General features: G+C 45.4%; 3 protein-coding genes and 1 long non-coding RNA gene across 6 annotated transcripts; 2 read left to right on the top strand and 2 right to left on the bottom strand.

Annotated features, from left to right (window-relative positions):
* Nucleotides 1–686: 686 nt before the first annotated feature.
* Nucleotides 687–4,384, bottom strand: LOC130387699 (C-reactive protein-like). 2 transcript variants are annotated; one of them, XM_056596918.1, is made up of 4 exons: nt 4,184–4,384; nt 3,946–4,013; nt 3,537–3,732; nt 687–1,146 (listed from the first exon to the last, which is right to left on the bottom strand). In XM_056596918.1, the coding sequence occupies exons 1-4, from the start codon at nt 4,300–4,302 to the stop codon at nt 708–710; spliced, it is 822 nt and encodes a 273-aa protein (XP_056452893.1). In that variant the 5' UTR covers nt 4,303–4,384; the 3' UTR covers nt 687–707. The 2 variants fall into 2 exon arrangements, with proteins under 2 accessions (XP_056452893.1, XP_056452902.1); XM_056596927.1 differs by having other exon boundaries at nt 3,537–3,736; nt 3,953–4,013; nt 4,184–4,363.
* LOC130387749 (uncharacterized) lies at nt 960–7,040 on the top strand. Its single transcript, XR_008896347.1, has 3 exons — nt 960–1,251; nt 3,511–3,822; nt 5,726–7,040. It is a non-coding gene; the product is annotated as an uncharacterized LOC130387749 (long non-coding RNA).
* A 1,323-nt stretch (nt 7,041–8,363) lies between these two features.
* LOC130387678 (cytochrome P450 4V2-like) lies at nt 8,364–21,923 on the top strand. Its single transcript, XM_056596885.1, has 12 exons — nt 8,364–9,030; nt 9,862–9,974; nt 10,177–10,262; nt 11,336–11,526; nt 12,981–13,050; nt 13,215–13,341; nt 13,711–13,893; nt 16,607–16,709; nt 19,443–19,577; nt 20,150–20,329; nt 20,776–20,943; nt 21,724–21,923. The coding sequence occupies exons 1-11, from the start codon at nt 8,838–8,840 to the stop codon at nt 20,934–20,936; spliced, it is 1,542 nt and encodes a 513-aa protein (XP_056452860.1). The 5' UTR covers nt 8,364–8,837; the 3' UTR covers nt 20,937–20,943; nt 21,724–21,923.
* Nucleotides 21,924–24,212: 2,289 nt separating this feature from the next.
* LOC130387714 (C-reactive protein-like) lies at nt 24,213–26,158 on the bottom strand. 2 transcript variants are annotated; one of them, XM_056596944.1, is made up of 4 exons: nt 26,114–26,158; nt 25,954–26,014; nt 25,522–25,721; nt 24,213–24,780 (listed from the first exon to the last, which is right to left on the bottom strand). In XM_056596944.1, the coding sequence occupies exons 2-4, from the start codon at nt 26,002–26,004 to the stop codon at nt 24,384–24,386; spliced, it is 648 nt and encodes a 215-aa protein (XP_056452919.1). In that variant the 5' UTR covers nt 26,005–26,014; nt 26,114–26,158; the 3' UTR covers nt 24,213–24,383. The 2 variants fall into 2 exon arrangements, with proteins under 2 accessions (XP_056452919.1, XP_056452913.1); XM_056596938.1 differs by having other exon boundaries at nt 24,214–24,780; nt 25,522–25,717; nt 25,947–26,014; nt 26,114–26,155.
* Nucleotides 26,159–27,327: the final 1,169 nt, after the last annotated feature.

Below are 27,327 nucleotides of genomic sequence, written 5' to 3'. Positions count from 1 at the left end.
TTTCTTTATGGGGTGAGGGGGCTCTCCAAGGGTGTGTGTGTGTGTGTGTGTGTGTGTGTGTGTGTGTGTGTGTGTGTGTGTGTGTGTGTGTGTGTGTGTGTGTGTGTGTGTGTGTGTGTGTGTGATTAGGGCATTGGGAGCTGCTGGGCACTGGTCTCCAGGATTGCATAAAGCCATCTCACCTTAACATGTGACATAATTCACACCGACAGGCCACATATGTCCGACTCCTTACCAATTAGAGATGCTTCCTTCTCATCCTAGGGAGGCGTCCAGGTCATACAGGAAGCCATTCATCATGTGTCAATTCTAGAGATACGAGCGGCCAAGGTGTTCGAGAAACCCAAACGCTCAAGGCCACAAAAACAAGTGTTTTCACGACGTTCGTCACCAACGATGCTTTCGGGAAACGGTGTGAAAACTGTACGATGCTCGTACGACGCACTTCACGATCCACTTAGGCTAACGATGCTTTCGAGAACCGGCCCTGTGAATCTATGTCAGTAGACATGATGTGCTTTAATCCCCCGCCTTGCCTCCAGAGGGTTTGACTCCGCCTAGGGTTATTTGGTCGGGCCCTTCTATTTGTTAATCATTGCATTTGATGGACAGTCGTAGCCCCAATGTATTTTTTACATTATCGGCCGAGGCCCACGATCACTCAAACAAACCCCAGACACACAACGTCATGATGCACGGTGGCTTTATTAGAATGGTGCATGGGTGCTGGGTTTCAGATCTAGGGATCTTTTCTGAAACTCAACAACGCTCCCAGTGGGTATAATAGTCACCGTGGCCCAGTCAAGGACGTTGGCATCGGAGAAATCTTCCCCAGTGGACAGCAGCTGAATTGCGACTGAAGGCAGAACGTGGTCCCACATGTTCACCCCGAAGATCTCTCCCACAAAACTCTGCTCGGCCTGGAAGTCTCCAAGGAAGTTGTCGGGGTCCTGGCCCAGGATCACCTTGCCCCCCGGCCGCACCATGTGGCCCCTCTGATAGATCTGGGACGCAGAACTCCGGCCGTTGACGTACATCGTGGTTCGCCCCGTCAGCGACTCCCAGGTCAAACACACGTGGTTCGCCAGCGGTCCAAGCTCCGGAACCTCAAAGAAAGCCCCCGGTCCGCTCAGGTAGAGGGACAGCCTGGAAAAACCAACAAACACACGCTGTGAAAACAGATGTGGACGAGTATCATCTCAGAAGATCATGTGTGTTCTCAAAGGGTGAAGGGAGACCCCAGAGAGCAAGGTACGTTTTATTACTCTGTTTTCTGGGAATAATTGACATAAGCAGAAACCAAAAACCAGCCGTTTTTTCGTTTTTTCCAAAAAAAAGAAAATCAAAATTTCAGTTCGTTTATCCGTTTTTTGGTTCAAAACGAATTTACCATCTGGTTTCCGCCGGTGGGCGGGTCCTCTTATTGGCTAATGTGCTTCGTTGCCCTGTGCTCTTCAAAATAAAGGTTCTTCCGTTTGATAATGTCGACAAAAATATTACTGCATTATAGACACTAGCAGACACAGAGGATCACACCTCCCACAGTCAAGACTGACAAGGCTTCAAATAACAATAATAGTATTCATAATCATTTGAAAATGAGAACTTCTGAAGTTATGATGACTTCAGTGCAGTTGATGTTTAGCCACAGTTAATACATGCAGAGTAGACCTGAGGGCTTTACTACGACATCATTTTCCGGCTCTGAACTCTGCGCTCTGTGCGCGTTCACATCAGAGGAGCTGCGATCGCGGGCTGCTGATTTCCTCACAGCCTGAGAGCTATGAGGAATACAAGTGATCACATCACATTTCTGACAGCTGAAAATTGCGCATTTGTTGACCTTTATCCATTTACAGTAAATACATTTTTTTCTCTTGTTGAAAGATATTTTATATTGTTTTCATATTATTATTTATTGATGGTGTTTACAGAATGCGAGTGCGTGTTATATTGAAAGCGAGGCTGGGTGTGCCTATGAATATAGGCTACAGTGAGTTTTTTAAGGTGCTGTACAAGCAATTCATATCGTCTACTCTGTACAGTGACAGGGAGTGCAAAGTAACCTACTTCATTCAATATCGAATAGGCTACTGTAGCCTACACTATGTACAAATGGTTTTGCTCTTTGCTCATGGCAGTTGAGACAGTCATTTTAATGTGTCAGCAGGCAAGCTTCACTCATTCCAGGATGCATTATGCGTTGTCCTATAGCCTACTTGGAACATGTTTTGGAATGGATCTATAGCGCATAGCGTATAGAAATTCGCTCCTAACAGGCCAGCTGGAATACAAAGCAAACTCTTTGTATTCCAGCTGTTTTTTTTTGTAGTGTTTTATGATATTTCAATGTTGCGTTGGTCATGTGTTAGACAGCTTAGAATTTCTTAAATTTAGTTAGAGTGTCTGCCTCTCTGACCCATGGGGAGAGCTGGTTCCACAGTAAAGGAGCCCAGTAACTGAATGCTCTACTTCCCAGTCTGTTTTTAAAGATACTGGGAGTCACTAATGCAGGTCTGGCTCTCAGACCTGCATTCTGGGAGCCAATAAAAATCTTTGATAAGTCATAATAAAAAAAATGAGCAAAGAGCAAAACCATTTGTACATAGTGTTTGCTACAGTAGCCTATTCAATATTGAATGAAGTAGGTTACTGTACACTCTTTGTCACTGTACAGAGTAGTCAATATGATTTGCTTGTACAGCACCTTAAAAAACTCACTGTAGCCTATATTTATAGGCACACCCAGCCTCGCTTTCAATATAACACATACTCGCATTCTGTAATCACTGTCAGTAAATAATAATATGAAAACAATATAAAATATCTTCCAGCAAGAAACAATTATCTGTTTACTGTAAATGGATAAAGGTCAACAGATGCGCAATGCAGGGCTCTCCATTTTTGAACTCAGTTCAGAGCGGGGTTTCAGTCGGAAACCTTTTCACGTTCAGTCACGCGTACGCAACACATCTGAGTTGTTATTAGGCTTTTCCCATTGCCGGAGCCTTCCCGGTCTTTCTCCTAGCTTTTGAAAACGAGGCTGGTAGCATCAACATGTAGGCCTACATGTGGAACGATGAGGAGGCCAAAGTATTCCTCTAATCTATGGAAAAACCATGATAGCCACTTTCTAGGCTTTTCGTAGCCTCGCTTATTCTCTCCCGAACAGTTGATGGAAATGCGCCAGTTAGCATTTTATTATTGCCAGATTTGCTTAAAATTTGCTTTACATTTGATTTGAACACGGCCAATTACGTCATCACTGAATTAAACGATAGAAGAGTTACAGTCAGAATCCATGTTCTGAGGATGTCATGAAGAACTTCTTTGTTTTGTAGCAATTAACCATTTCATGCATCTCAAATCTATGTTTCCCCTACATACGTTTTATTAAAATTATCCTACGTTTCGTCTTGTGTTTTTGTTTAATGTTTCTTTTTAAATTAATTCCACATGAATAAAGGGCATTCGTTCCGGAATGATTTCATGGATACCATATCTTTTCAGGGAACATTTGGAATCCAGCAGCTCACCTGCCGTCTGTCTCGCGCCACACGTTGAGTTCGTCGAAATACTGCGTGCGGTAGGCGAAGAGGATGACCTCACGCTTCCCTTTGAGCTCCGTGGCGAACCTCAGGCAGAGCGTGAAGGCGTCCAGGCTGAGTGGCTTTGCGGGAGTCAGCTCCACGAGGCTGCTGGCGGTCTCCTCAGGAAACACCAGCGAGCGGCCTGCAGATCAGCGAGGAGCAGCCGGTTAACAGGACCTTGTCTAACCTCATCACCTTTAATGTTGCTCCACCATTTCCTGCAGAAAATGTGGTGAGTGTTGTAGTGCAAAGTGAGGTTGACAAAAAATTGTTTTGGTAAAGCCACATGGTTTAAGACGGAAAGAATTTTAATCAAGTGAAGGGGAGACAGAAGGGGACGTGGGAACGACATGACCTGCTTCGACATCAGAGAGCAAGACGGCCGCAACGAACATGGAGAGTATCAGCTTCATGTTGACAGACCTACACACACACACACACACACACACACACACACACACACACACACACACACACACACACACACACACACACACACACACACACACACACACACACACACACACACACACACACACAGTCAGGAGGACATATGTGATGGATTCTTACATATGATGTATCAAGGTACGAACCTGAGCTCCTGTGATGTGCAGATGTGGATCCTAGCGGCAGACAGGCTTTTATAGCCCGCGTTTGTGTGTGCAAGTGCGTGCGTGATTGTCGAGGAATAACCTTTGTGTTGTTTTTGCATCAAAAATGGAAAGACAAATATTGCAGGTAAAAGGACAGACCTAGAGGCTAAAGTTGTTCTGCTAGTTTTCCCTTTTCTTTGTACACTGAGTTCTATGAGTGTGGGTCAGGGGAGGATCCCTTCCAGCGAACTCGGTGACCCAGTGGAACATTGATTAATTGGTGTAGACCTAAAGCACTGATGGTTGAAGTCCAACTAGGTTAATAAATCCATTTGTTTATTTAGTTGGAGTGCACACTTTTCATTAATTACAAGTATGTATTCTGTAGTTACTTGTAACTACTCCAATAGTAACTGGTATCACTTTCAATTTTACCATTAACTATTCATTAAATGCAATACCTTTTAGGGTGGCATTTTTGGTTGGTATCTGTCCATTGGTGCAGAGTTCTTCACCCCTTTTCTGCAAGGTCCCCTGCCTAGATTATAAACTGAGGGCCAGTGTGTGGTGCTGCTGTCCTGGTCTCCCAGATAAACCATTTTACAGCCGGTCGAAGCCAGTCTCACCATCAGTGCGTGATGGTGGAGTATTGCTGTTGGAGGATGACTTCGGTATTGAAAGAACTGAGTTTTTTTCTCCAAGAAATATAATAGACTGTGGTGCTCTGCGGTTTTCTTTGGTTTGCAAACATAAAAATACAAATAAAGTTTAGACATTCAATGAACGGTGCAGAAGAAGAGTCACACGGTGAGTATTGCCTATTATTGCCAATTGGTAACTATTCGGTATTAGAAAAGATAGCATTAGCTAAGCTTTGATTTGGTCTCTGTAGTGGTTTGAAGTCAGGCGGGTTTGTTGATACGGACCACATTCCGTTGGTGGTCCTGATCAGAGGCTTTTAGGTGGTCCTTGTTTCTCCACTGTCTCTGGACATTGGTCATATTAAAGGAAAGGACAATATAGTGGTTGATTCCTTGTCCAGAGCCCCATGGCAGTCATTAGTCCAATATTTATATATTTCTTCATTTTCTATGTCTCTGTCTTGCTTCAAGTGCCTCAAGGTACCAGTGGCTGAGATGGGATGTGATTCTAGGAGGAGAGAAATTAGCAAAGTGCTGGGGTGCCTTATGTTAAAGTTAACATTGCACTGATGTGGACACGTACCTCTCTCAAACCAGTGGAACGCAACCTGAGAATGGAACGCAAAAATCCAACATATAGCCACCACTATCCAATAGAGGGCGCAGTTACACAGCAAATAAATCTCTCAATACCTAAAAACTATTACATGAACAATACAAGATTTTGGTGAAATAAAACTCCCATAACCACAAAATATAAAATGAATGGATCCAAAAATATTTGTCATTCTTTAATCTGTTACACCTACAACAAGCACATCGTTTTCCACGCCGCCCACCAGAGCTCTCTCACCAGCCCAGCCCACCAGCTCTTCCTATTCCCTGTCTCCTGCCTCTACAGCCAGTTCACCTCCACGGCAAGTCCCAACCAGACCCTCCGACACCCCAAGGTCGCGTCAGCGGCAGAGGGAGGGCGACCTTTTGGATTACCTGGAGAGGTCCGATGCTGCTGCGGCGGTTGCTTCTGAGAGATTGATGATGGCGAAGAGGGAGGATCAGAGCAAGCTCCTGTAGTTGTTAAGCAAGATAGTGGAAAAGATGTGAGGCGGGACCAACAAGACTTCTTTCTATTTTATTTTTTTAACTATTTTATTTGCATGCAATCTTTTATTGACTTCGAACTCTATATTTTAGGTTAAATTAACATTTTGTTTCACTTTTAATTGTACTGCACTCAATCTTTTATTGAATTTTACTATTTAAACTTTATATTTTAAATTAAATTAACCTTGTTAATTTTCCTAGTTTGCTGTGTTTTGCTAGCCTGGCCAGACCAAACTCAATCGTAGATTGCATGTTGGTCTGGGGAAGCTGCTGTCATTTTTTTCAGCACAAGAGGCGGGATCAACGGGCCTAGTTCAAATGACTCTGTACGCAATTGGCTGCTTGCCGTCGCTTCCCTGTCGTCATTGTGTTAAACAAGCCAATAGCGCGCCAGAGGAAAAAGCCAGCTTGGTGATCGGCTCCTGCAAAAACGTATCAGAAGCAAAAAGAAATGTTTTGCTCCAGGGCGAATTCAACTGGGGGCAGAACGGACTGGGGGCACCCAGTTTAGTGTTTTGCATTTTTATGGTGTCTCTTAAAAAGTCTGCTTGAATGTCTCCCAAGCTTGTTCAGTTACAATGGCACCTCACTGCAAATGAGTTGTGGCCAAAGATTTCTGTAATTAGTTAATTTACTGCTTCTTGCATCAACATTTGCAGAGCGAATTACACAAAAACCGGACAGGTGTGTGGCATTCTGTGTTGCTAAGCAAGTGAGGTAATTGGAGGTTCAGTGTTTAACTTGTTATATTATCACTAGGCTGTCCTACCCACCACTGAATACAAAGTGTTAAGCTTTCAGACAGATTCACTTAAAATCTTTCTGGTTCTACAATGTCATTACTGTACTGTAATACCCAAGCCTTTTCATTTCCACCCATTTAATAAACTGGATTATAACAAAAGACACATTTTATGGTCTAACACTTTTATTACAAAATGCAGGAATAATGGAAGCAATATACATCATACAAGTAAAATTCAGAAAATGGGAAGTAGATAGAAGCATCTCTCATTTAACGTAATTAAAAAATTGCCGGTACACCACTACTCGTTACCAGCTCCCTCTCTTGGACACCCTTCTGGGTGTTCATCACAACCTATCGTGGCACCTTGGGCAACGTTGTGAAGGTAACATGCAGCCAAGATGATGATCTTCACCACAGTGAAGATGCGCGTGTTCTGCAAGTCTCGCATGCGCCTCTACTTGCACTTCATCCTCCCAAATGCCTGCTCAACGATGACTCTACCCCGGACGATGTCGGTGTTGCTGCGTAGCTCTGCATCTGTGAGCCCCTTTGTCACGCCGGGGGGGGTGATGGTAAAGGGGAAAAAGCCTGACCGATGTAAGCACTATCCCCCAGCAGACGGTACTCCCCCATCTTCTCCTGCCATTCTTCGAAAAATGAGGAGGTCCGCGGCAGCTTGGCAGCTTGGCATCGTGCACTCTGCCAGGGACTCCAGTGAAGACGTTGATGAAGCGGCCGTCAGCATCAACAATCCCCTGGAGGAGGATGGAGCAGTAGGACTTCCTGTTCATGTAGTCCAATCCTCTGACCGGTGGCTTCTGGATCCTGATGTGGCAGCCATCAATCGCTCATGACCCCCTCAAGGCCACATGTGCGTTGGAAGATGGTGGTAGACACACCCTCTTCTCACAGCATGTAGGCCAAGAGACAGAGCCCCTCCAAGGGTGGACAAGGACATGATGGTCAGCACCCAGAGTATAGCACGGTGTGCTGACGAACGAGAGACGTTGAACTCCCGGAAGCTGTTCTGGTTTGCCATGTACCACAGGAACATGAGCACCATCTTGGCAATAGGCAGCCCTTGGTTGTGGTCACTTTCCAGGCCACCCTCCTCTAGGTACCTTTGAAGGACCTCAAACCGGGTTCTTGGGATTCGGAAATGCCGGGAAAATGTGTAGGTATCCATGTCCAGAAAACCCTATGTTATGGAGGGGGGAATTAGGAAAACTGTGATTAATAGATAACGTGAAAGATAACAATTCATATCGGCAGCCACGTTCAGTTTTGGGTTTCTATTGCATACATCACAGGGCAACGAATCTATTCATGACGAAAATAATTTACAAATAATATTTTGTCCATTGTACTTTTTGCCTTAAAAAGGTTACATTCACATTAGCCAAACGTTATCTTAAGCTTCTAAAATGTTTTTCTTCTAAATTGGTTGCAAGAAATGCGTAACATAGAAGAGAATAGAAGTACAGAGCAACACTTGGGCATCACAACAGTTAACGTCGCTATTGTTTTTAGCACACCGGTAGCTAGTTTGCTAGCCTTGGAGTTGCTTTCTTATAACGCGGCAAAAACGTCTGTACACGATCAAACCTACTGCATCGGAACATACCATTTGGGTCTGCGGTTTCTCTTTCTCGCCTCATCCTGGAAATGAACAAGCTCGCAACGTTGTTTGAAAATGGTCTGCAATAGTGAGGCAGCAACCATGGTGGCGTCCATGTTGTTCTCCGACTCGTTGTGCCACAAAGACGAACAGGAACGCTCCGAAGCCGGAAATGAGGATGATAGAATGCAACTTGGAAGTACTTCCGCACGAAACTCCGAGCGAAATCTCCGACCCAACAGTGTTCAGAGCACTTTCCCCCGAGCCCTAAGGTCCGAACCTCACGGAAAATCCGACCGTTTTGAAGGCGGCTGAATAACATACACAATGTACGAAATTGATGAGATAAGGCATTGAGGTAAAGGCCTTATTTGGCCAAAGGTAGGGTACAGTTCAAAGAGTCCGACTGGCAAACGCAAAAGATAATTCAGCAAATATATCCTGGGCAAGCGTCCTTCCTGACACGCAGTTCGAAGTGGTACTTCTAGTTGTACTCGCTTTGTTTGATATCCATTTCCCCTCAGACATGCTTTGAGTGTGAATATGGCATTTTTGCTGAATGATCTTTCAGTGTCTGTAGTCGCAACCAGTGGTTTCCTGGCTATCCTGAGCTACTTAACCTATCGCCTGCTCATAGGACACCTTCTCCAGTTTTATCAGCTGAAGAGTATTCCAGAGGTCGGACCCTCGTACCCCTTCATTGGACACGCGCTGATTCTGAAAAGAAATTCTGGAGGTGAGGAACCAAAGAGACTCACTGAGATAGGAACTCAATAGAGTGAAGAGGCTAGCAGAGGGCAGATGGGTTTAGGCAAGGGGATGTATGACAGATATGATAGATAAACAGAGCAAGGATCCCCTGGATTATAATACAATTTCACTTTAGCATAGCAGGTGTTGAATCCCAGCCCAGAGGTTCTGAAGCCCAAATGTAGGGAGCCTTGAGCAAGACGTCTAACTTGTGCCAGCACTTTAATGATTTGTGTATGATAAACTCTTTTCAGTTTTGACTCGAATATGTGGTACTATTCAGCAACTTATGGAGTAGTGGGATAGAACCCCCAACTCTGCCTTGATACGCTGTTTTCATCCCCATTGTGACTGTGTGGTAAAGCTGTTCATTTGGGGTACATGGATAACATGTTTTATTGCTGGGAGCTACAACTGAAGTCACAGGTTATTACCTATATAGCATTACCTAAGCTAATCACTCATTCACTTTCAGCATGCTGTGTACGGTTTGTTGGCATTGCATTAAACTGGAATCAAAAAAGTACCTCTGCAAATCGGGGTCATGGACCCGGGTTGAAGATCAATGGTACTTTAGGAAGTTATTCTGGCTTGTGTTGGCTATGGATACGGATATAAACTAGTGGAAGTTTTGTAGTGTTGTGTTCCGACGGCCAGCCTATAACTGGTACTGCGTTTGATCCACGAAGTTTGCCGTCCAGGCTTCCTGGAGCAAGATACTATAACCCCCCTGAATGCCAGGGACGTGTGTTCTCAAGGTGATCGATTTGAACACTCACAGCCGGTTCTGTTCTACATGTTTGAATGCATTTTCCAGATTTCTTCTGCCAACTTGTTGGGGCGACAGACGAGTTCCGTAGCAGTCCACTGTTGAAAGTATGGCTCGGACCGGTCCCCATGCTGATGCTGTACCATGCGGAAACGGTTGAGGTACATTCACATCTGTTCTGTTCTGAAATCACAGTAGGCCCTGCAGTGAGACATAACGTCTACCTACCTACATTATTGTCTTCTCTAGATTGTTGTTGTTTTTTATGTATGGGATGCAGTTCTATAATTCAATACAAAACCAATGATCCGATTTGAATATTTAATTTATTTTAATTATTATTATTATTGTACATGGATTTAGGCTCTTCTGAACAACTCAGTTCACATGGACAAGGCCCACATATACAGCTTTCTTCACCCATGGCTGGGCACAGGTTTACTTACAAGGTATGTACAGCGGCAAGCACATGACTACTTTATACTTATACTACTGTCAAAATAGTGTACCATTCTGTATGCTGTCACATTAAAAACAATACTGTCAACCACAGCGGCTCTGCATCAACAGAAACAGACCCAATATCAAATTAATCACAAAATGAAACATCGATTACACCATATTTCAATGCGTGTTACATACTTTATTACACATGGTGAATCACATCACTAGCACTATTCTCCACAAGATAATTTAGATAGTCGCTTGTTTCCTTTTCCAGTTGGATATTTCTCTCATTATTACTTCCTTATCTCTGTGCTTTTCCAACCCAAAAACGTATCCCCGAAATGTATCCCGGGGATTACATGGACAGATTAAGCTTGTTGTTGTATGTAACACTGCCCAAAGTGCCATGCTGAATACATCATGTGGTGGGATTAACTCCCCCATGAGGTGGTTAGAGGTATTGTCCGACCTCATTGCTCAGTTTTACATATCAGTAAATATGGCTTTTTCAGTACACGACAATGTTGTGTTGTCACACATGATCCAGATCCGAATAATCTGACATGGTATGCGTGTCATTTGTATTTCATAGTTTGCTATTCACTTTTCACGCCTATGCTTTTGCAGAGCAATGCAGAGAATCTACTGTATGTGTAGCATTGTTTGCTGCTGCAAGTCACCTAGGTGGCTGCCCCACTCAGCCTTGGTGGCTTTTACTGGGCTCCCCCTGAACAAGGTCACAGTGGTGTGGTGATGGTGGAAACCCCTTTATTGTAGAGTTTGGAGACGGTGGTAGAGGAAGATGGCGATCCATCTCCCTTGCTGCCATGTAGGAGATCTCCCCGAGCGTGTGTGGGGATGGCTGGCTTAACCTGTTGCACATTGATGGCTCGTTTTTGCAGCCTCACCCAGCCCAAGAGACCAAGAGGTCAGACTAAGGCAAGGTGAGGCTGCTTACACCAGCCACGCAGCCACACATGCTCCACAGTTTCACAAAATGATATCCGAATGGCCAAATCGTATCACGTCGAGTCAAGTGGCCTTGAGTTGACCATGGCTCTCCTTCTTTGAACAGCACCGGGCCTAAATGGCGCCAGCGAAGAAAGATGCTGACTCCTACCTTCCACTTCTCCATCCTGTTGGAGTTCCTGGAGGTGATGAACGAGCAGGCGGACATCCTTGTGGAGAAGCTGGACAGGGAGGTGGGGGAGGGCTCCTTTGACTGCTTCCAAACCATTACCCTGTGTGCGCTGGACATCATCTGTGGTGAGGAAGACAGCTTAAAGGTCCCATGGCATGCTACTTTATGGAAGCTTTAATATAGATATTAGTGGGCCCCCAACACAGTATTTGAAGACGTTCCCGAAATTCAGCCGTGGTGCAGAATTACAGCCACTACGAGCCAGTCGCACATTGAGCTTTCCCCAAACGCGCCGTTTCGGTTTCTGTAGCTTTATTGCAAATGAGGAGGAGAGAGGCGGGTCAAGGAGGAGGGTGGGGGTGTGACCCTGAGCAGCTTGCGGCCACGGTACCATGCGCTCTGTTTACAGTGGGTGTATCGCAATGGCAAGGCGCACACAGCTTTTGGCCGTGTTCTGTAAATATTCTAGAACACTCCGGGTGCTCCGACGGGAGTCCTGGATCTCTATATCTAAATGATATCATATTATACATAGATATCTATATCTTTAATATATATTATCAAGGCCAAAAGCTGTGTGAGCCTCCAAACGATATTACGAATCTCAAACGACTGCGTCGGGTTCTCCGACGTCTCTGGTTCTTCCACATCCACATCAATCTGAAGTAGACTGAACCACGACTTGGAGGAGAAAGGGATTGTTGCCCGTGATTGTTGACCGCGGTTGTCCCCCACCGGAGCCTCGCTGCCGAGGGACCACCGCCTAGGCAGCGGGCAGCGCTTAGGCACCACCGCCTCCTGCAGCTGGCAGCGCCGAGGCGGTGGTCCCTCGGCAGCGGGAAGCGGGGTTCAAGAGGGGGTTCAAGCGGGAGTCATTCCCGGGCAACAATCCCTTTCTCCTCCATGACGCAGTTCATGTACTTCAGAGTCAAAGCCAAAGTTCCTTTTCCCCAATTCCTTCTCAAACATGGCTGAGATAACCCCAACTACAGTCTCGTTGTAGTAATACCAGAGACGTCAAAGAAGCAACGTGTTATGCGCCATAACACCAACAGCAGAACGGTTATTCAAATAACAAAGAAGTGTACTACACTTGGGTTACAGTGTGTGTAATCACACACACACACACACGCATGTGGCGCTCGCATGGTCGTATTTCATTGGTGGGCCAAATTCTCTGGGCTGGCAAGTCAGAGAAAGGGGAGGTGGCATCTCCCCTTATGACCTCTTACGGGGAAAATTCCAAAACGGCACGTCTGAGCTGCTTTTATTCAAAGGTGGTGCAGAATGACTAGTGCTCATTTTACACCCAACAACATTTCTAGCTACTGGGGGAGCATAGGTAGGCTAGGGGAACTCATATCAATGTCGGAAAACCTCAGAAGGTTAATTTTTTTAAGACTGTCCCTGGCCTGTTATGGTGGTCAGCTATGGTGCCCTGGTGGTCCAAGTAGAAAGTGTTTATTATCGTTGTATAATAAAGGGTGCTTGAACTATGTGTGTGTGTGTGTGTGCGTGTGTGTGTGTGTGTGTGTGTAAAAAAGTATGGTTCTTTCATTTCGAATCGAATGTCTTTCAGAAACTGCAATGGGGAAGAAAATGTATGCCCAAAGTAATTCAGAATCCCATTATGTCCAGAGTGTGTACAAGTGAGTCACACACACACACACACACACACACACACACACACACACACACACACACACACACACACACACACACACACACACACACACACCAAAAGGCTTTACAATGATGCATTTTAAGCCTTTCATGACGTTTCTCATGATGTTTTTCACAATCACTTTCCAAGGATGAGTGACATCATCACGCGGAGGCAGAAGATGCCCTGGTTCTGGTGGGACGTCAGCTACAACCTTTTCGGCGAGGGGCTGGAGCACAACCGGAGACTGAAGACCCTCCATGAAGTCACCTCCAACGTGAGTGCTACCTCCACTGTTAACACAGTGTTAGAGGAGGAAAGAATAAATAGAAGCAGCTGTATCTGGTATTGGGGACACTCCAACTTCCAAGACTTCCAACGAGTCATTTGATAGCCAACAGGAGCCTAAGGACTAGCCTAAGGAGGCTCATATGACTGGCGATTTGATCATGTGGGTCCGGTAATTTAGTTTTGAAGAATAAATCCTGAGTTCAACCCCTCCGTACCCACCAACAACCCAGAACTCATCCCAAACCCATTATCCACAACGGACTGGAGGGTGAAAGAGAGTCAAGCGTGAAAGAGTGGTTTATTGAGGATTGGCAGCCTCAGCACATTGCCTCTATGTCTCTCTCTCTCCCCCCAGGTGATTCGTGAGAGGGCGGACCACCTCCGTTTGGAGGAGGAGGAGGAGGAGGACAGTGTTCCGGGGAACGGGACCAGGAAGAGGCGGGCCTTCCTTGACATGCTCCTGAAGACGGAGGATGAGGGAGGGAACAAGCTGACCCACAGGGATATCCAGGAGGAGGTGGACACCTTCATGTTCGAGGTGAGGGGTCTCTAGGACCCACCTCGGTGTGGGTGTGTACGTGGGTTTGTGTGTTTGTTCAGGGGTAAGCATGTGTATGTGGGAGAATGTGTAAGTGCCCAAGTGTATGTGTTGGAGCCCGACGGATAAAGTATTTTAAGGCCGATACGGATACAGATAAATACAAATAAAAAAATTGATATTCCGATATATCGGCCGATATATATTTAAAAAAGAAATTCCAGAAACGCGTAAAATAACAGGGGTCTCATTTATAAAACTGTGGGTAGGATCGTTACTAAAAGTGTATGTACGCCCAATAGCCAAGTTTTGCGTGCGCCAAAAAATATTCAGACTTATAAAACCCTGCGTACGCACACCTCTAAGCAATCTTTGCTTTATAAATCACAGAGTGCCTACAAGTGTGTGCAGCTGAATCAGCTTCACGTTCCGCCTTGTACACGCCTCTTTTTAACCATAAATGGTCAATGCAAACGACCTCATGAATGCGATCTGCATATAAAACAGAATCAGATGCAAGTATTATGTCTTGTCGGAAACAATGGCAGAAGGACTGAGAGGCAAAAAAGCGAAATTTCACGGAGGTTGAAGTGGAGACACTTGTGGGTGAGGTGGAGGCCCGAAAAGTTGTTTTGTTCGGCCGTCACGGGACTGGGATTGGTTTTCCACTCTTGGGATTTAATTCACATTTGATTATGTGTTTACAGTGTCACATAAAAATATTATGTTATTGACACATGTTGGCAGATGCTTTATTCCATGCAGTCGCGCCGTCAGTGGACAGTATGGAGTGACGGGATTAAATATAGAGAATTTTTATTTCGATTCTAAGGAGATGTTTCTGGGTTTATAACTGAGAAATAACTCAGTTGACTTAAATTATTCTGATTACATAGATTTAACGCATGATACGGGTTGAAATTAAACTTGTGAAGGGCGATGATAAAACATAATCGTTCTTCTCTACATTTCTTCTGTCTGACTTCAGTTCCTCAAAACCATGCGTACGCATGGGTCAGAGTTTGCTTAGGGCTGCGCACATTCTCCCATCAAGTTAGTTTTTTATAGATCACAACCTCGGCGTGGAAAGCCACGTACGCCACTTTTGTTCCTCGCTCGTCGACTCACTCGCTGACGTCATGCACACACACACACACACACACACACGCACACGCACACATATACGCACATACAAACATACGCACACACATACATACGCACACACTGAACAAACATACGCACACACACTGCCAGTCATATGCGTACTTGATTGGCCTACTTTCTTGTGCTCGCAAGATACTTTCTCGTGAGCACCAGGTAGCCTACTTTCTCGTGCTCGTGAGAAACGTTATTTATCTTTTTACCCCATGTCCCTCTACGGGTTCCGAAGAGAAATATATTATTAAAGCTCTGATAAATAAAATGTATAAAAATACAAACTTAAGATATGAAACTCAGTCCTTTGAACAATAAACAAAAAAAGAAAAATTATTCCTTAATCGGCTGAGATGAGGTAGCTGCCTCATGGGCTGAGATGGGGTAGCTGGATTCAATGTGGATATTGCTGCCCTTATTGAGACCCGGCTAGCCAATTCTGGAAAGGAGCAGATGAGGGAAAGACGAAAAAATTGCCAGGGGGGCCTATAAAAAAAATCAAGGCCAAATACAGGTGTCCAGACAAGTTCATCGGTACAATGAGAAAACTCCACAATGGCATGTGGAGTTCGTAAAATGGAGTGATCCGAGGGGGTCATAGTGCCAATGCTCTTCAGCAGGGTGATGTCTCCCGTGCTGCCAGACACACTCAAAACAACAACACTGGGTTAAGCCTCGTCTATGGTTTTGACGGCGGGCTTTCAATCTGCGGAGGATACAAGCCAAAACAGGAAGTCACAGCCCAGTATGACCCCTTATCCTCAGGCCTTTGGGCTATTAATCAGCACAAAGAAGACCAGAGTCCTGTACCAACCTGCTCCTGGGAAGCCCTACACTGAGCCCACTAGATTTGTGAACGACCAAAAGCTTTCAGCCTTTAAAAAGTTAACTTGCATTGGCAGTACTTTGTCTTGTGCTGTGCACTAGACAAAGTTGTCTTGGTCAACTCTGGTTGACCAAGATCGGTGCATCTGGTGTGGCATCAAAGAGTTTCAAATAAACATATATATATATATATGAGTGCCCCTAGCCTGCCTATCGTCCCCCAGTAGCTAAAACCTGCGTGCGGTGTAAGACAAGCACCAGGTTTCCTGCTCGCCTATGAAAAAATGAAAGCTCAGGCTTGCTGATTTGGAATGTGGCCCCATATGTCGTCATAAGGGGCCAAGCTCCTCCGCTTTCTCTGCCTTGCCCTCCCAGAGAATTTGGCCTGCCAATGAGACGATGAGCTACGACCGTGCGAGCGCCACGTGTGTGTGTGTCATCTGTGTTATGAAGGAACTGGTAGGGGCTAGGCATCTCACTCAAGGATGCCTACAGGTTAGGCTTTGGCCTTCGGAGATTGAAGCCAGTACCTTTCGGCTGAGTGTGGAACCCCCCTAGTCGATACACTAGCCTTTTGCGGACGCTTTTATCCAAAGCGGCTTAATGATCTCAGAAGTCGTCCAAGATGGAGGGGTCAGGGCGTCTTGCTCACCGATGCCTGGGGGTCATTTCAGGGGACATCACCTCACACCTTGCTTTCCTCTAATATTGTGTTTTCCTTTCATCCCCCCAGGGCCATGACACGACTGCCGCCGCCATGAACTGGGCCGTGCACCTGCTGGGTTCACACCCAGAGGTGCAGAGGAAGGTACATCTGGAGCTCGAGGAGGTTTTCGGTAAAAAACAGATTTTAAACAATAAACATAATGGCTCCTCTCTCTCTCTCTCTCTCTCTCTCTCTCTCTCTCTCTCTCTCTCTCTCTCTCTCTCTGTCTCTGTCTCTGTCTCTCTGTCTCTCTGTCTCTGTCTGTCTCTGGCCTTTAGAGGGAGGGAGGGGAGAGGTAGAGAAGATTGAGGTATAGGTCTATGTGTAAATAAGCACCCAGGAAATGTGTGCCAAAACAAACAGTGTGTTTGTTTAGTTCGGACCTTGTGGAGGTTGTTCCAGAATATAAAATAGAATAGCCTATCGCAAGAGCAGGTGCAACGCAAACATTCCCCACCTCCTCTGGTTCTGCCCTTGTGCCTTGGAAGGTTATATGATGAATATGAGGAGAGCTGCATTCCCAGCATTCACCTAAATTCCAGGAGTCTTTTGTACACAACACAGCGCATCTCTCGTTATGTTCGAGTCTGTGTACATTTCAGGCAAATTAGTGTGGAAATGTTATCCTTGTGAGGCAACCCTGATCTCACAAATTCACATTCTGTTTCTCTCTGAAGATCAGTCTGGCCTCGAGCCTGTTCCCAAGGTTACAAACTGATAAGAACCATAGACGGATTATGACATATCGGGCCCCTGGGCACGTGGACTCCGCAGGCCCCCCCCCTTCCAACATAAACACACGCACCCAGAATACACACAAACTTATTGGCGATAATAAGTCATTGGCCTATACCTGCAACTCAGCAGGATTTGTAGCACAGGAAAAGCAACCTCACAATAATTATTACAAATAAATGCATCTTTATTTAACTAAAACAGGATAAAAAATATATATAATTGATGCAATTTTTGGCGATTTGAACGAATTTCGAATGCACCGCTTTAACCAACCACAAATAAAAACGACTTAAAGCAACTCAATACGAACAGTTCCTTACATTAATGCATTTCACCTATGAAATGCATTTTTTCCGGGCTCTGTTCCGTGCGAAATCCTCCACGATAGCATCAAAGTCCAGTGCATTGGTAAGGTCGCTCTCAATTGCCATGAGAGAAAGTGCCTTGAGGCGTTTTTGTGACATTTTCGTCCTCAGTTCATTTTTTATCCTGGACAGAAGAGAGAATGACCGCTCCCCTTCGCAATTACTGACGGGCAGAGTCAGAAAAAGCCGTAGCGCTACATACACATTTGGAAACTACGGAAGAGGATTAGGGCCACACATAAAAATAAAAAAATAAGTTCTGACTTTATTCTCAGAATTCTGAGAAAAAAGTCAGAATTCTGACTTTAATCTCAGAATTCTGAGAATAAAGTCAGAACTTAATTTTTTTTTACATGTGTGGCCCTAATCCTCTTCCGTAGGAAACATAGATTGCAGTCCACAATCGAGTATAATTCGTAGCAGTCCTTTTGGGGTTGCATAATCTCCAGGCTTGTTAAATGATCTGAACTGAATCAATTCCTTGCTTCAACGCTCCACTTAGAGTTCGCCGTTGCTCCATGTTTAAATGACAGTGACTTGTTCGTGACCGGTCTCTCACAATAGGCCTACTATTGCTGTTTTCGCTTGAATTTTTGTATTTCTCTACTGATTGCTTCGACAATGCAACGTTAAAAGTTACTAACGGTGGGGCCCTGGGCCCAACTGTTAGTAACTTGTGGGGCCCTGGACCCCACTGTTAGTAACTTTTGGGGCCCCGGGCCCCACTGTTAGTAACTTGTGGGGCGGCTCAGTCTACTTCAGTTACTAATCCTGGACAGAAGAGAGACCCCACTGGGCCCCACTGTTAGTACACACACCGGGCACATGCCCAGGGGCCCAAGGGCCCCCCTGAGCCCTTGGGCCCCTGGGCATGTGCCCGGTGTGCCCGTGCAGTAATCCACCCATGATAAGAACGCTGCAGTCTGCTGAATCCAAGTAAACAAGAGCAGAGCCAAAATTAATTAAAAAAATCGATGGAGCCATCAAAACTGTTATCCGAAACTGACTGAATATCAATGTTAAAGATAGGCATACATTTCAACACTTCTCGGAAGGGAAGATGTTTTTGTTTTACTTCCAACCGGATTCGACGAGATAGCAACTAAATTAATCAAATTCACTTAGTTATTGAATCTGATTGGCTCGAGTTTATAGCACAATATTCTGATGCGCCTATATGTGGAAATGAATTGCTGCCGAGACCCCGGCCAGACTGAAATCCATTGCAAAGGCCATACTTGAATATCAGGATGGCCTCACAAGGCCATACAAGCGCTGTCAGATTATTAAATAAGATGGATCCTCTGGCTTGGACTGGCTGCCCACCTAGTAATATGACAGACAGTTGGTAACTGGCAAACCCCTTTTCATCTTGAAAACAAGATGGGTTCATCTCTAGGGTTTTATTCCTAATAAAGAAATTTGAAGAAAAAAAATTATATTATTGTAGCGGGATTCACTCGGCGTTGTGTATTTTAATTGAAGACACTTTGACGACCGGGTAGATGATGGCGTATTTATAATCACCAGCCTTGCATCTTCTTCTCATTCAAAGTCCGCAAAACAGAGAGAGCGCAAACTTAACACGTTCCCGAATTTCAGTTAATTTGGCCAATCTGCTCCTTCAAAATAAGAGACCCCTGCATTTCTATTAATATAACTTTAAACAAGGGTATCTGCTTCAAACCTAGAGCAACAGCATCACACTGCTACATTATGAATCACCGGTAATGGGCTTGACACTTTGCCCCTCTGCTCAGGTGGGTCCAAACGAGCCATTACCATGGAGGACCTGAAGGAGCTCAAGTACCTGGACTGCGTCATCAAGGAGTCCCTGAGGATCTTCCCCTCAGTGCCCTTCTTCGCCCGGACACTCTGTGACGACATCGTCATTAGTAAGTTTAAAACACACAAGCTCTGCAGTTCTTCTGGGTGGGGGGGCACCGGATGATGTATAAGTGGTGCGTGTGTTCAACCCCCAGGTGGGAAGGACAGGGTGTGAAGGGGTTGACGCAGTCTTGATGACGCAGTCCAGGTACTTGAGCTCCTTCAGGTCCTCCATGGTAATGGCTCGTTTGGACCCGCCTGAGCAGAGGGGCAAAGTGTCAAGCCCATTACCGGTGATTCATAATGTAGCAGTGTGATGCTGTTGCTCTAGGTTTGAAGCAGATACCCTTGTTTAAAGTTATATTAATAGTATTTTCATGGTTGAATGCACTTATTGTGAGTCGCTTTAAATAAACGTGTCAGCGAAATTAATGAAATGTGATGTCATTTAATTATAATACCGTCCTGTGTTAATGCTGTAACACCCACGTTTCCCATTAGGATTAATAAAGTGCCTCTTCACTTCATCATCAATGACTGTATAGTAATTTGATAATAAATAAACACGTGCCACAATGAATCACAACTGGCGGCCATTTTGAGAGTGACCCCAATCTTCCAACTGTGTCTCTGCCTGCAGACGGCTTCAAGGTGCCCAAAGGAGCCAACGCCCTCGTCCTGACCTACGCCCTCCACCGGGACCCCCGCTACTTCCCCAACCCCGAAGAATTCCAGCCGGAGCGCTTCCTGCCAGAGAACTCTGTCGGCAGACCCCCATACGCATACATACCCTTCTCTGCTGGCCTTCGGAACTGCATCGGTAAGAGCGGAAGGGGTCGCTGGGGTTTTATGGTGGATTGGTTTCAATCTGCTAGACCGTCTTGGTGGATGACGTAAATGTTGATGCCTTTGATGTAGTTAGTTTGATCCCAGCCTTCTCCTAGCTGAGTGTCGAGGTGTCTCTTAGCAAGATGCCTCAACCTGACTGCTCCTGACGAGCTGGCTGTCGCCCTGCGTGGCTGACTCCGCCGTCGGTGCGTGAATGTGTGAATGAATGGTGAGACACTTTGGATAAAAGCGTCTGCTAAATGGAAATGGAAATGTAGCGCCATGAGTTTGTAATGACACTCTGCTCTTAAAATAACTTTTCCTGAGAAGGGTGAAGAGTGGAAAAGGACCACATGTCATGAGTGAGTCGTGATAATGTTTGTGTGTTTGTTAAAAGTCTGGTTTGAATCGTTGTTCTTTTTTTGGATCCGTGCGCAGGCCAGCGTTTTGCCATGATGGAGGAGAAAGTGGTTCTGGCGTCCATCTTGCGCTCCTTCAACATCGAGGCGTGTCAGAAACGGGAGGAGCTCCACCCCGTCGCAGAGCTCATCCTGCGGCCATCGAACGGCATCCTCATCAAACTGGAGAGGAGGGAGTAGATCTCTGGTAAGGGCTAACTCCAGGCGAGAGAGTCACCGGCAGACCGCAATGAAGGAAAATAGATAAGTATCCGTCTAGAAAACAATGCTAAGATTAGTTGGTGTTGTGTAGCTTTTCCCTCATTCTGTCTGCGCAATAATTCAATAACAATTCAGCTGCTGCTTTTAATGAGTGGATTATTTCAGTTTATTTTGTATAGTATGGTATAGTATTGGTCTTTTTTAAATCTTTCTTTTTGGACAATAACGGTCTGGGTGATCAAGCCATCTTAACTCTCTCTCCTGGCCATCTTTTACCATTTGTCGAAGCACTTCTTTGTCGAAGAGCCAAAGGAGCACTTTGCGATAACAGGCTTTCCACAAACGGGCTACAATAGCAATAAAGAGCATTTTTCTTTATGATAAGACGGTTGTAAAGTACTTTCAATATAATGGCCCTTGTTTACATTCGTAGCATGGGCGCTAACCCCTAAAGCTCTTTGGCAGAATCAGTAACAGGGATTTTGACAACTACGTTGGTAAAGGAAGTTTTAGGGAAGCCAGGAGAGACGGCTACAAAGATTTAATCAACCAGATCTGCACTTGTTCTTTAAGTGTATCCGCACTTACACAACAATAGGACAAAACAGCTCCTGGATTGGGGAACTTCAATGTACAACCACAGCACTTAGATGGAGATTGAAGTACACACTGTTGATGTTTCTCCAATTCGCCATCAGTGGTTGTTTAGAGGGATTTCCTCAAGGCTCGCGTGTCCAACCCACTCTCTCTCTCTCTCCTCTTCCAGGAAGTGAAACAATTCAATTGATTCACATGATTCCTGATAGAATGCCCCCCGTCCTCTCAAGCCTCACGAGCCCCCCCACCCCCCAGGAGGGGGTCTTCAAGGAGCTGCAGGCGAGGAAGTGGTTCCCACGCTGCAGTGTTTCAAGTGCTAATCCAGCTCAGTGTTTCAAGTGCTAGGAGGGATTTCCTAGGGGTGGGGGGGGGGGGGGGGGTTTAGATGTTTGTTGTCTATACAAGTGTCTGTATTTTTGTGCATTTGTGTATGTGTGGATTAGTGTACCTCTATGTGTAGATAATGGAGTGAATATGTGTGTGTCTGTCTGTGCGTGTGTGCGCGTGTGTGTGTGGATGCATGCCCATCTCACTGTGTAGACTGTGTTCTAAAATGATCACACTGCTTACAACAGAGCCACTATCTTTGCACAGCATAGCTGTGGGCCAGCATGAGCAGTGGCGAAACACAGAATCAAAACTTGTGGTTTGTTTTTGGCCACTACTTCAGAGAGCTGCTAGGTGGTGGTAAGTATGCACTTACCTCGGTTGGACAAAACTCAGTTAAAGCTATGGGAGTTGCTAGAGTCTCGTTTGGAATATGCTAAAAAAATCAATGGCTCACCAACTGCCCAGTATCGGATTTACATCTTGGCAAAGACAATGTCGACAAGTAACCTGGGGTCTTAACCAACCAGCCAAATACTTGAATAATAAGCTGTTTGTATACTGTGTTTCCCTGTCTCTGTAACTATTACTGTATAACTATAACTATTAACCGACTGCCAAGAAACGGATAAGAGAGAATATTCCTCATGAAGCATTAGCAGCTGGGGAAAAAAAGGGTTTAAATTAAACACACAAGAAGTTGACTCTTATAGGATTCTGCTTGTATGAAGGCCTGGCAGTGAGGTCTAACGTTATGCCGCTTTTCCACCGCACATGTAGCTCGACTCGACACGACTCGACACGACTCGACACGGTAGCAGCGCGGGTGCTTTTCCACCGCAAATAGTACCTCCGGGACGTGGGCGGGGTCGTCTGCGCGAAAGGGCCGTGACGTATTTTTGTACGCGACGCAAACAACACCTACGTAACCCACACATGGACAGAACCCACATAACAACAATGGAGAACATCGATGCGATGGTATTCGTGTTCGTATTATTAGCTGGCATGTTGAAGAAGTGGAATATGTTGGCTGCGGCGCTACTATGGCTGTTCTATCGTTACCAGCATGGTTGCCATGTCGCTCTCGTGACTTCGTCACACTCTCTGGCCAATCAGTGGCCGGCCGTCTGCCGACGTCACCTTTTAGCATCGGCTCAGCCGCTTGGAACCTAGAGCGAGGCGGTACTAGAAAAAGCAGCCACTTGAGGTATTGATCGCGGTGGAAACGCAAAAAAGGCGAGCTGAGTCGAGTCGAGTCGTGTCGAGCTGGTACCATGCAGTGGAAAAGCGGTCAGGCCCTTGGCGATGTCAATCCTGGCTGGCTAAAGGCTTGCTGTAGGCTAGGGGTTGGGGGATCAATGGTATTGAAGCTACCCAATGAATAATGCACAAATAAATTATAAATCTCTTGCGTAATAAAGTAATATTATTAAGTAATGAGATCTCATACATGCTTCCTAATGAGAAAATGACCATGCCTCGTCACAGTCTCCCCTTGACCTGTGTAACCTCAAGCGATGAGCTCCTTTGTGTGTGTGCTTGACTGCATGTGCGTGTGTGTGTTTGGTTTGGTCTCTTTTATAAATGATAAGCTACGCTCTTGAGCGCATGTGTTCTGTATAATGTGTATAAATATATATATGTTTTTTTTATTTTTGACGTTCCAGGTCCAAGCAGCTAGGGCCCAAAGCCGTTGTTGTTGAGGTTGTTGTTGTAGTAGTGGCAGCTTGTTGCAGATGCTCCTAATCCAATTCCAAGGCGAACTGCAATCAGCAAGGTGCTGACATCCACTTGGCTTCCCCCCACCTTAGTGCATTGTGTGGGTGTGTGCGTGCGTGCGACCCCGCTCACATGTCAAGGTCAGTGACGTCTCTAAGTCACGTCTTCTCCTTCTCAAAGTCACATCAAAGTGGGTGTCAGCAACCCTGGGCCTTCTCCACAGCCTTTAGCTGAATAATCATGCAATATTCTATCAAACTCTTTGCTTGAATTGTTTTTATTTAGACCCACACAAAACATATGTATAATCCAAGGCATTTAATGACTGGGATCAGAAATTCATTACTTTCTCTCCATTGACTCCCAATAATTTTTTTCTGTGGCGAAGTCACGCCCCTTCCGGTAGAGCTCATATGACTCGAGATCAGCCTGGAACTGTTCAAGCTAGGATAGTAAGCATAGCTAGTGAAGCTAGGATGGCTAGGATAGTTATGGATGCTATGATAGCTAGTAAAGCCAGGATAGCTAGGATCGCTTGTGAATCTAGGATAGCTAGGATAGTTATTGATGCTACGATAGCTAGTACACATAAGAAGATAGTGAAGCTTGTGTAGCTGGTAAAGCTAGTAAAGTGAAGCTGGTATAGCTATTGAAGCTAGTGTAGCTATATATCAGCAGAGGCCTGCGGTGACTCAAACAAACTCCAGACACACAACGTCATGATGCACGGTGGCTTTATTAGTCTAGTGTTTGAGGGCTGGGGTTTATATCTAGGGAGCTTTACTTGTACTCAACAGCGCACCCAGTGGGCATAAGAGTCACCGTGGCCCAGTCAAGGACGTTGGCATCAGAGAAATCTTCCCCAGTGGACAGCAGCTGAATTGCGACTGAAGGCAGAACGTAGTCCCACATGTTCACCCCGAAGATCTCTCCCACAAAACTCTGCTCGGCCTGGAAGCCCCCAAGGAAGTTGTCAGGGTCCTGGCCCAGGATAATCTTCCCCTTCGGCCGCACCCTGTGGTCCCTCTGGAAGATCTGGGTCGCAGAACTCCGGCCGTTGACGTACATCGTGGTTCGCCCCGTCAGCGACTCCCAGGTCAAACACACGTGGTTCGCCAGCGGTCCAAGCTCCGGAACCTCAAAGAAAGCCGCCAGTCCGCTCAGGTAGAGGGACAGCCTTAAAAACCAACAAACACACGCCGTGAACACAATACACAGATGTGGATGAGTATCGGCTCAGAAAATCATGTGGGTTAGTTCACTGGAACTCAAAGGTGATTTTTTGCTTCTATGAACCCCAGACCGCTGCTCGGGTTTCAGTCGTAAACCTTTTCATGTTCAGTCACGCGTACGCAACCCTTCTGAGTTGTTATTAGGCTTTTCCAATGCTGGTGCCTTCCCAGATTTTCTCCTACCGTTTGAAAATGAAGCTGATAGCATCAACAGGTAAGTGTGGAACCATGAGGAGGCCAAAGTATTCCTCTCATCTCATCCATGGGAAAACCATGACAACCACTTTTCGGCTTTTCTTAGCCTCGCTTATTCGCTGCCGATCAGTTGATGGAAAGGTGCCAGTTAGCATTTAATTTTTGCCCGATTTGCTTAAAATTATTTTTTAAATTAGATTTGAACACGGCCAATTTCGTCCTCACTGAATTAAACGATAGAAGAGAGGCAGTCAGAATCCATGTTCTGAGGATGTCATGAAGAACTTCTTTGTTTTGTAGTAATTAACCATTTCATGCATCTCAAATCTATGTTTTCCCTACATACGTTTTATTAAAATGATTCTACGTTTCGACTTGTGTTCTTTGAATGATTTTTTAAATGAATCCCACATGAATAAAGGGCATTCGTTCCGGAATGATTTCATGGATACCATATCTTTTCAGGGAACATTTGGAATCCAGCAGCTCACCTGCCATCTGTCTCGAGCCACACGTTGAGTTCGTCGATGTACGGCTTGCGGTAGGCGAAGAGGATGACGTCACGCTTCCCTTTGAGCTCCGTGGCGAACCTCAGGCAGAGCGAGAAGGCGTCCAGGCTGAGTGGCTTTGCGGGAGTCAGCTCAACGAAGCTGTTGGCGGTCTCCTTAGGAAACACCAGCGAGCGGCCTGCAGATCAGCGAGGAGCAGCCGGTCAACACCTTGTCTAACCTCATCACCGTGAATGTTGGTCCGCCACATGGATTAACTAGCAAACACATTTCCTTCAGAACATGTGGTGAGTGCTGTAGTGCAAAGTGAGGTTGAAAATATGTTTTACTAAAGCCACATGGTTTAAGACGGAAAGAAATTAAATCAAATGAATGGGAGACAGAAGGGGACGTGGGAACGACATGACCTGCTTCGACATCAGAGAGCAAGACGGCCGCAACGAACATGGAGAGTATCAGCTTCATGTTGACAGACCTACACACACACACACACACACACACACACACACACACACACACACACTGTCAGGAGATATGAGATGGATTACTTTTCATGATGTATCAAGGTACGTACCTGAGCTCCTGTGATCTGCAGATGTGGATCCTAACGACCAGACAGGCTTTAATACCCTGCATTTGTGTCTGTGCGTGCGTTTGAGCGTGTGTCAATGCAAACAACCTTTGTGTTTTTGCAACACAAATGGAAAGACAAATATTGCAGTTCAAAGGACTGAGATGTAAAGCTAAAGTCTTTCTGGCAGGTTATCCTTTTTTTTTTTTTTTGAGTTCTGTAAACGTTGGTCAGGCGGATCTCCTCTGGTGAACTTTGCGACCTATTGGAGTATTCTTATGCCCCGTCCACACGGCTGAAAACAATCTTTTCCCCTCAGTTTCCCTTTGCAGCGTTTCAGGAATTTCTCCGTAAAGACGGACTCATTGAAAAAACGCATCTAGCTGTAGAAATACTAGTAAATATTCAAGGCCTATATGCGTGAGTATAAAAAAATAAAATAAGTATGTTTTCGGGACTTCTGCGTTTTCACAAAAAAATTGTTTCTGTGTGGACAGGGCCCTTCTTAGATATGTTCTTTATCTGTTTAATAGAACAACGGCAGCTGCGATCAATAGTGTTTCTCAGACCATTATGATATCTACCGTTCATAAGTAAAATCATTGAGAAAGTTGTCCTCCAGCAACTTAATCACTTCCTAGCATCAACTGGTTGCTATGACATCTTCCAATCAGGATTTCGACCCCTGCACAGCACTGAGACTGCCCTTATTAAAGTTGCAAACGACATCCGTCTTAACACAGACTCTGGCAAAACCTCAATACTAATGCTACTAGACTTCAGTGCTGCATTCGACACTTTAGACCATACAATACTTTTGGACAGGTTAGAAAAATGGTTGGGGCTTTGAGGCACAGTCTTAAATTGGTTCAGGTCCTACCTACAAAATAGGAACTACTTTGTTTCCATTGGCGACTTTGTATCAGAATCAACCAACGTGATATGTGGAGTCCCACAAGGTTCGATCTTAAGACCCTCTTTATTCAACATCTACATGCTCCCAATAGGGCAAACCATGCAAAATAACAATATTGACCATCATTGCTATGCTGATGACACGCAAATCTATGTATCGCTGTCACCAAATGACTATCGGCCCATAGATCTGCTGTGCCTTGGGTGACCAGATGTCCCGCTTTGTGCGGGAAAGTCCTGCATTTCCATGACTTTGTACACGTCCCGCAAATTGAGACGTTGTCCCGCATTCGAAAGTCACA

The sequence above is a fragment of the Gadus chalcogrammus genome, chromosome 1 (genome assembly GCF_026213295.1).
Source record: "Gadus chalcogrammus isolate NIFS_2021 chromosome 1, NIFS_Gcha_1.0, whole genome shotgun sequence".
Taxonomy (NCBI): domain Eukaryota; kingdom Metazoa; phylum Chordata; class Actinopteri; order Gadiformes; family Gadidae; genus Gadus; species Gadus chalcogrammus.
The sequence above is the reverse complement of the archived record's forward strand: the minus strand, read 5'-3'. Positions and strand labels throughout refer to the sequence as shown.

Excerpts from the sequence above, each read along its gene's own strand:
- LOC130387699 (XM_056596918.1), bottom strand. The coding sequence starts at position 4,302 with ATGCAAAAACAACACAAAGGTTATTCCTCGACAATCACGCACGCACTT. Across the intron at positions 4,014-4,183 it reads TGCACATCACAGGAGCTCAG|GTCTGTCAACATGAAGCTGA; the intron begins GTTCGTACCTTG and ends GTGTGTGTGTAG. Across the intron at positions 3,733-3,945 it reads GCTCTCTGATGTCGAAGCAG|GCCGCTCGCTGGTGTTTCCT; the intron begins GTCATGTCGTTC and ends GCTGATCTGCAG.
- LOC130387678 (XM_056596885.1), top strand. The coding sequence starts at position 8,838 with ATGGCATTTTTGCTGAATGATCTTTCAGTGTCTGTAGTCGCAACCAGT. Across the intron at positions 13,342-13,710 it reads TCCATGAAGTCACCTCCAAC|GTGATTCGTGAGAGGGCGGA; the intron begins GTGAGTGCTACC and ends CTCTCCCCCCAG. Across the intron at positions 16,710-19,442 it reads GGAGCTCGAGGAGGTTTTCG|GTGGGTCCAAACGAGCCATT; the intron begins GTAAAAAACAGA and ends CCCTCTGCTCAG.
- LOC130387714 (XM_056596938.1), bottom strand. The coding sequence starts at position 26,004 with ATGAAGCTGATACTCTCCATGTTCGTTGCGGCCGTCTTGCTCTCTGAT. Across the intron at positions 25,718-25,946 it reads GCTCTCTGATGTCGAAGCAG|GCCGCTCGCTGGTGTTTCCT; the intron begins GTCATGTCGTTC and ends GCTGATCTGCAG. Across the intron at positions 24,781-25,521 it reads TGGCTCGAGACAGATGGCAG|GCTGTCCCTCTACCTGAGCG; the intron begins GTGAGCTGCTGG and ends TTGGTTTTTAAG.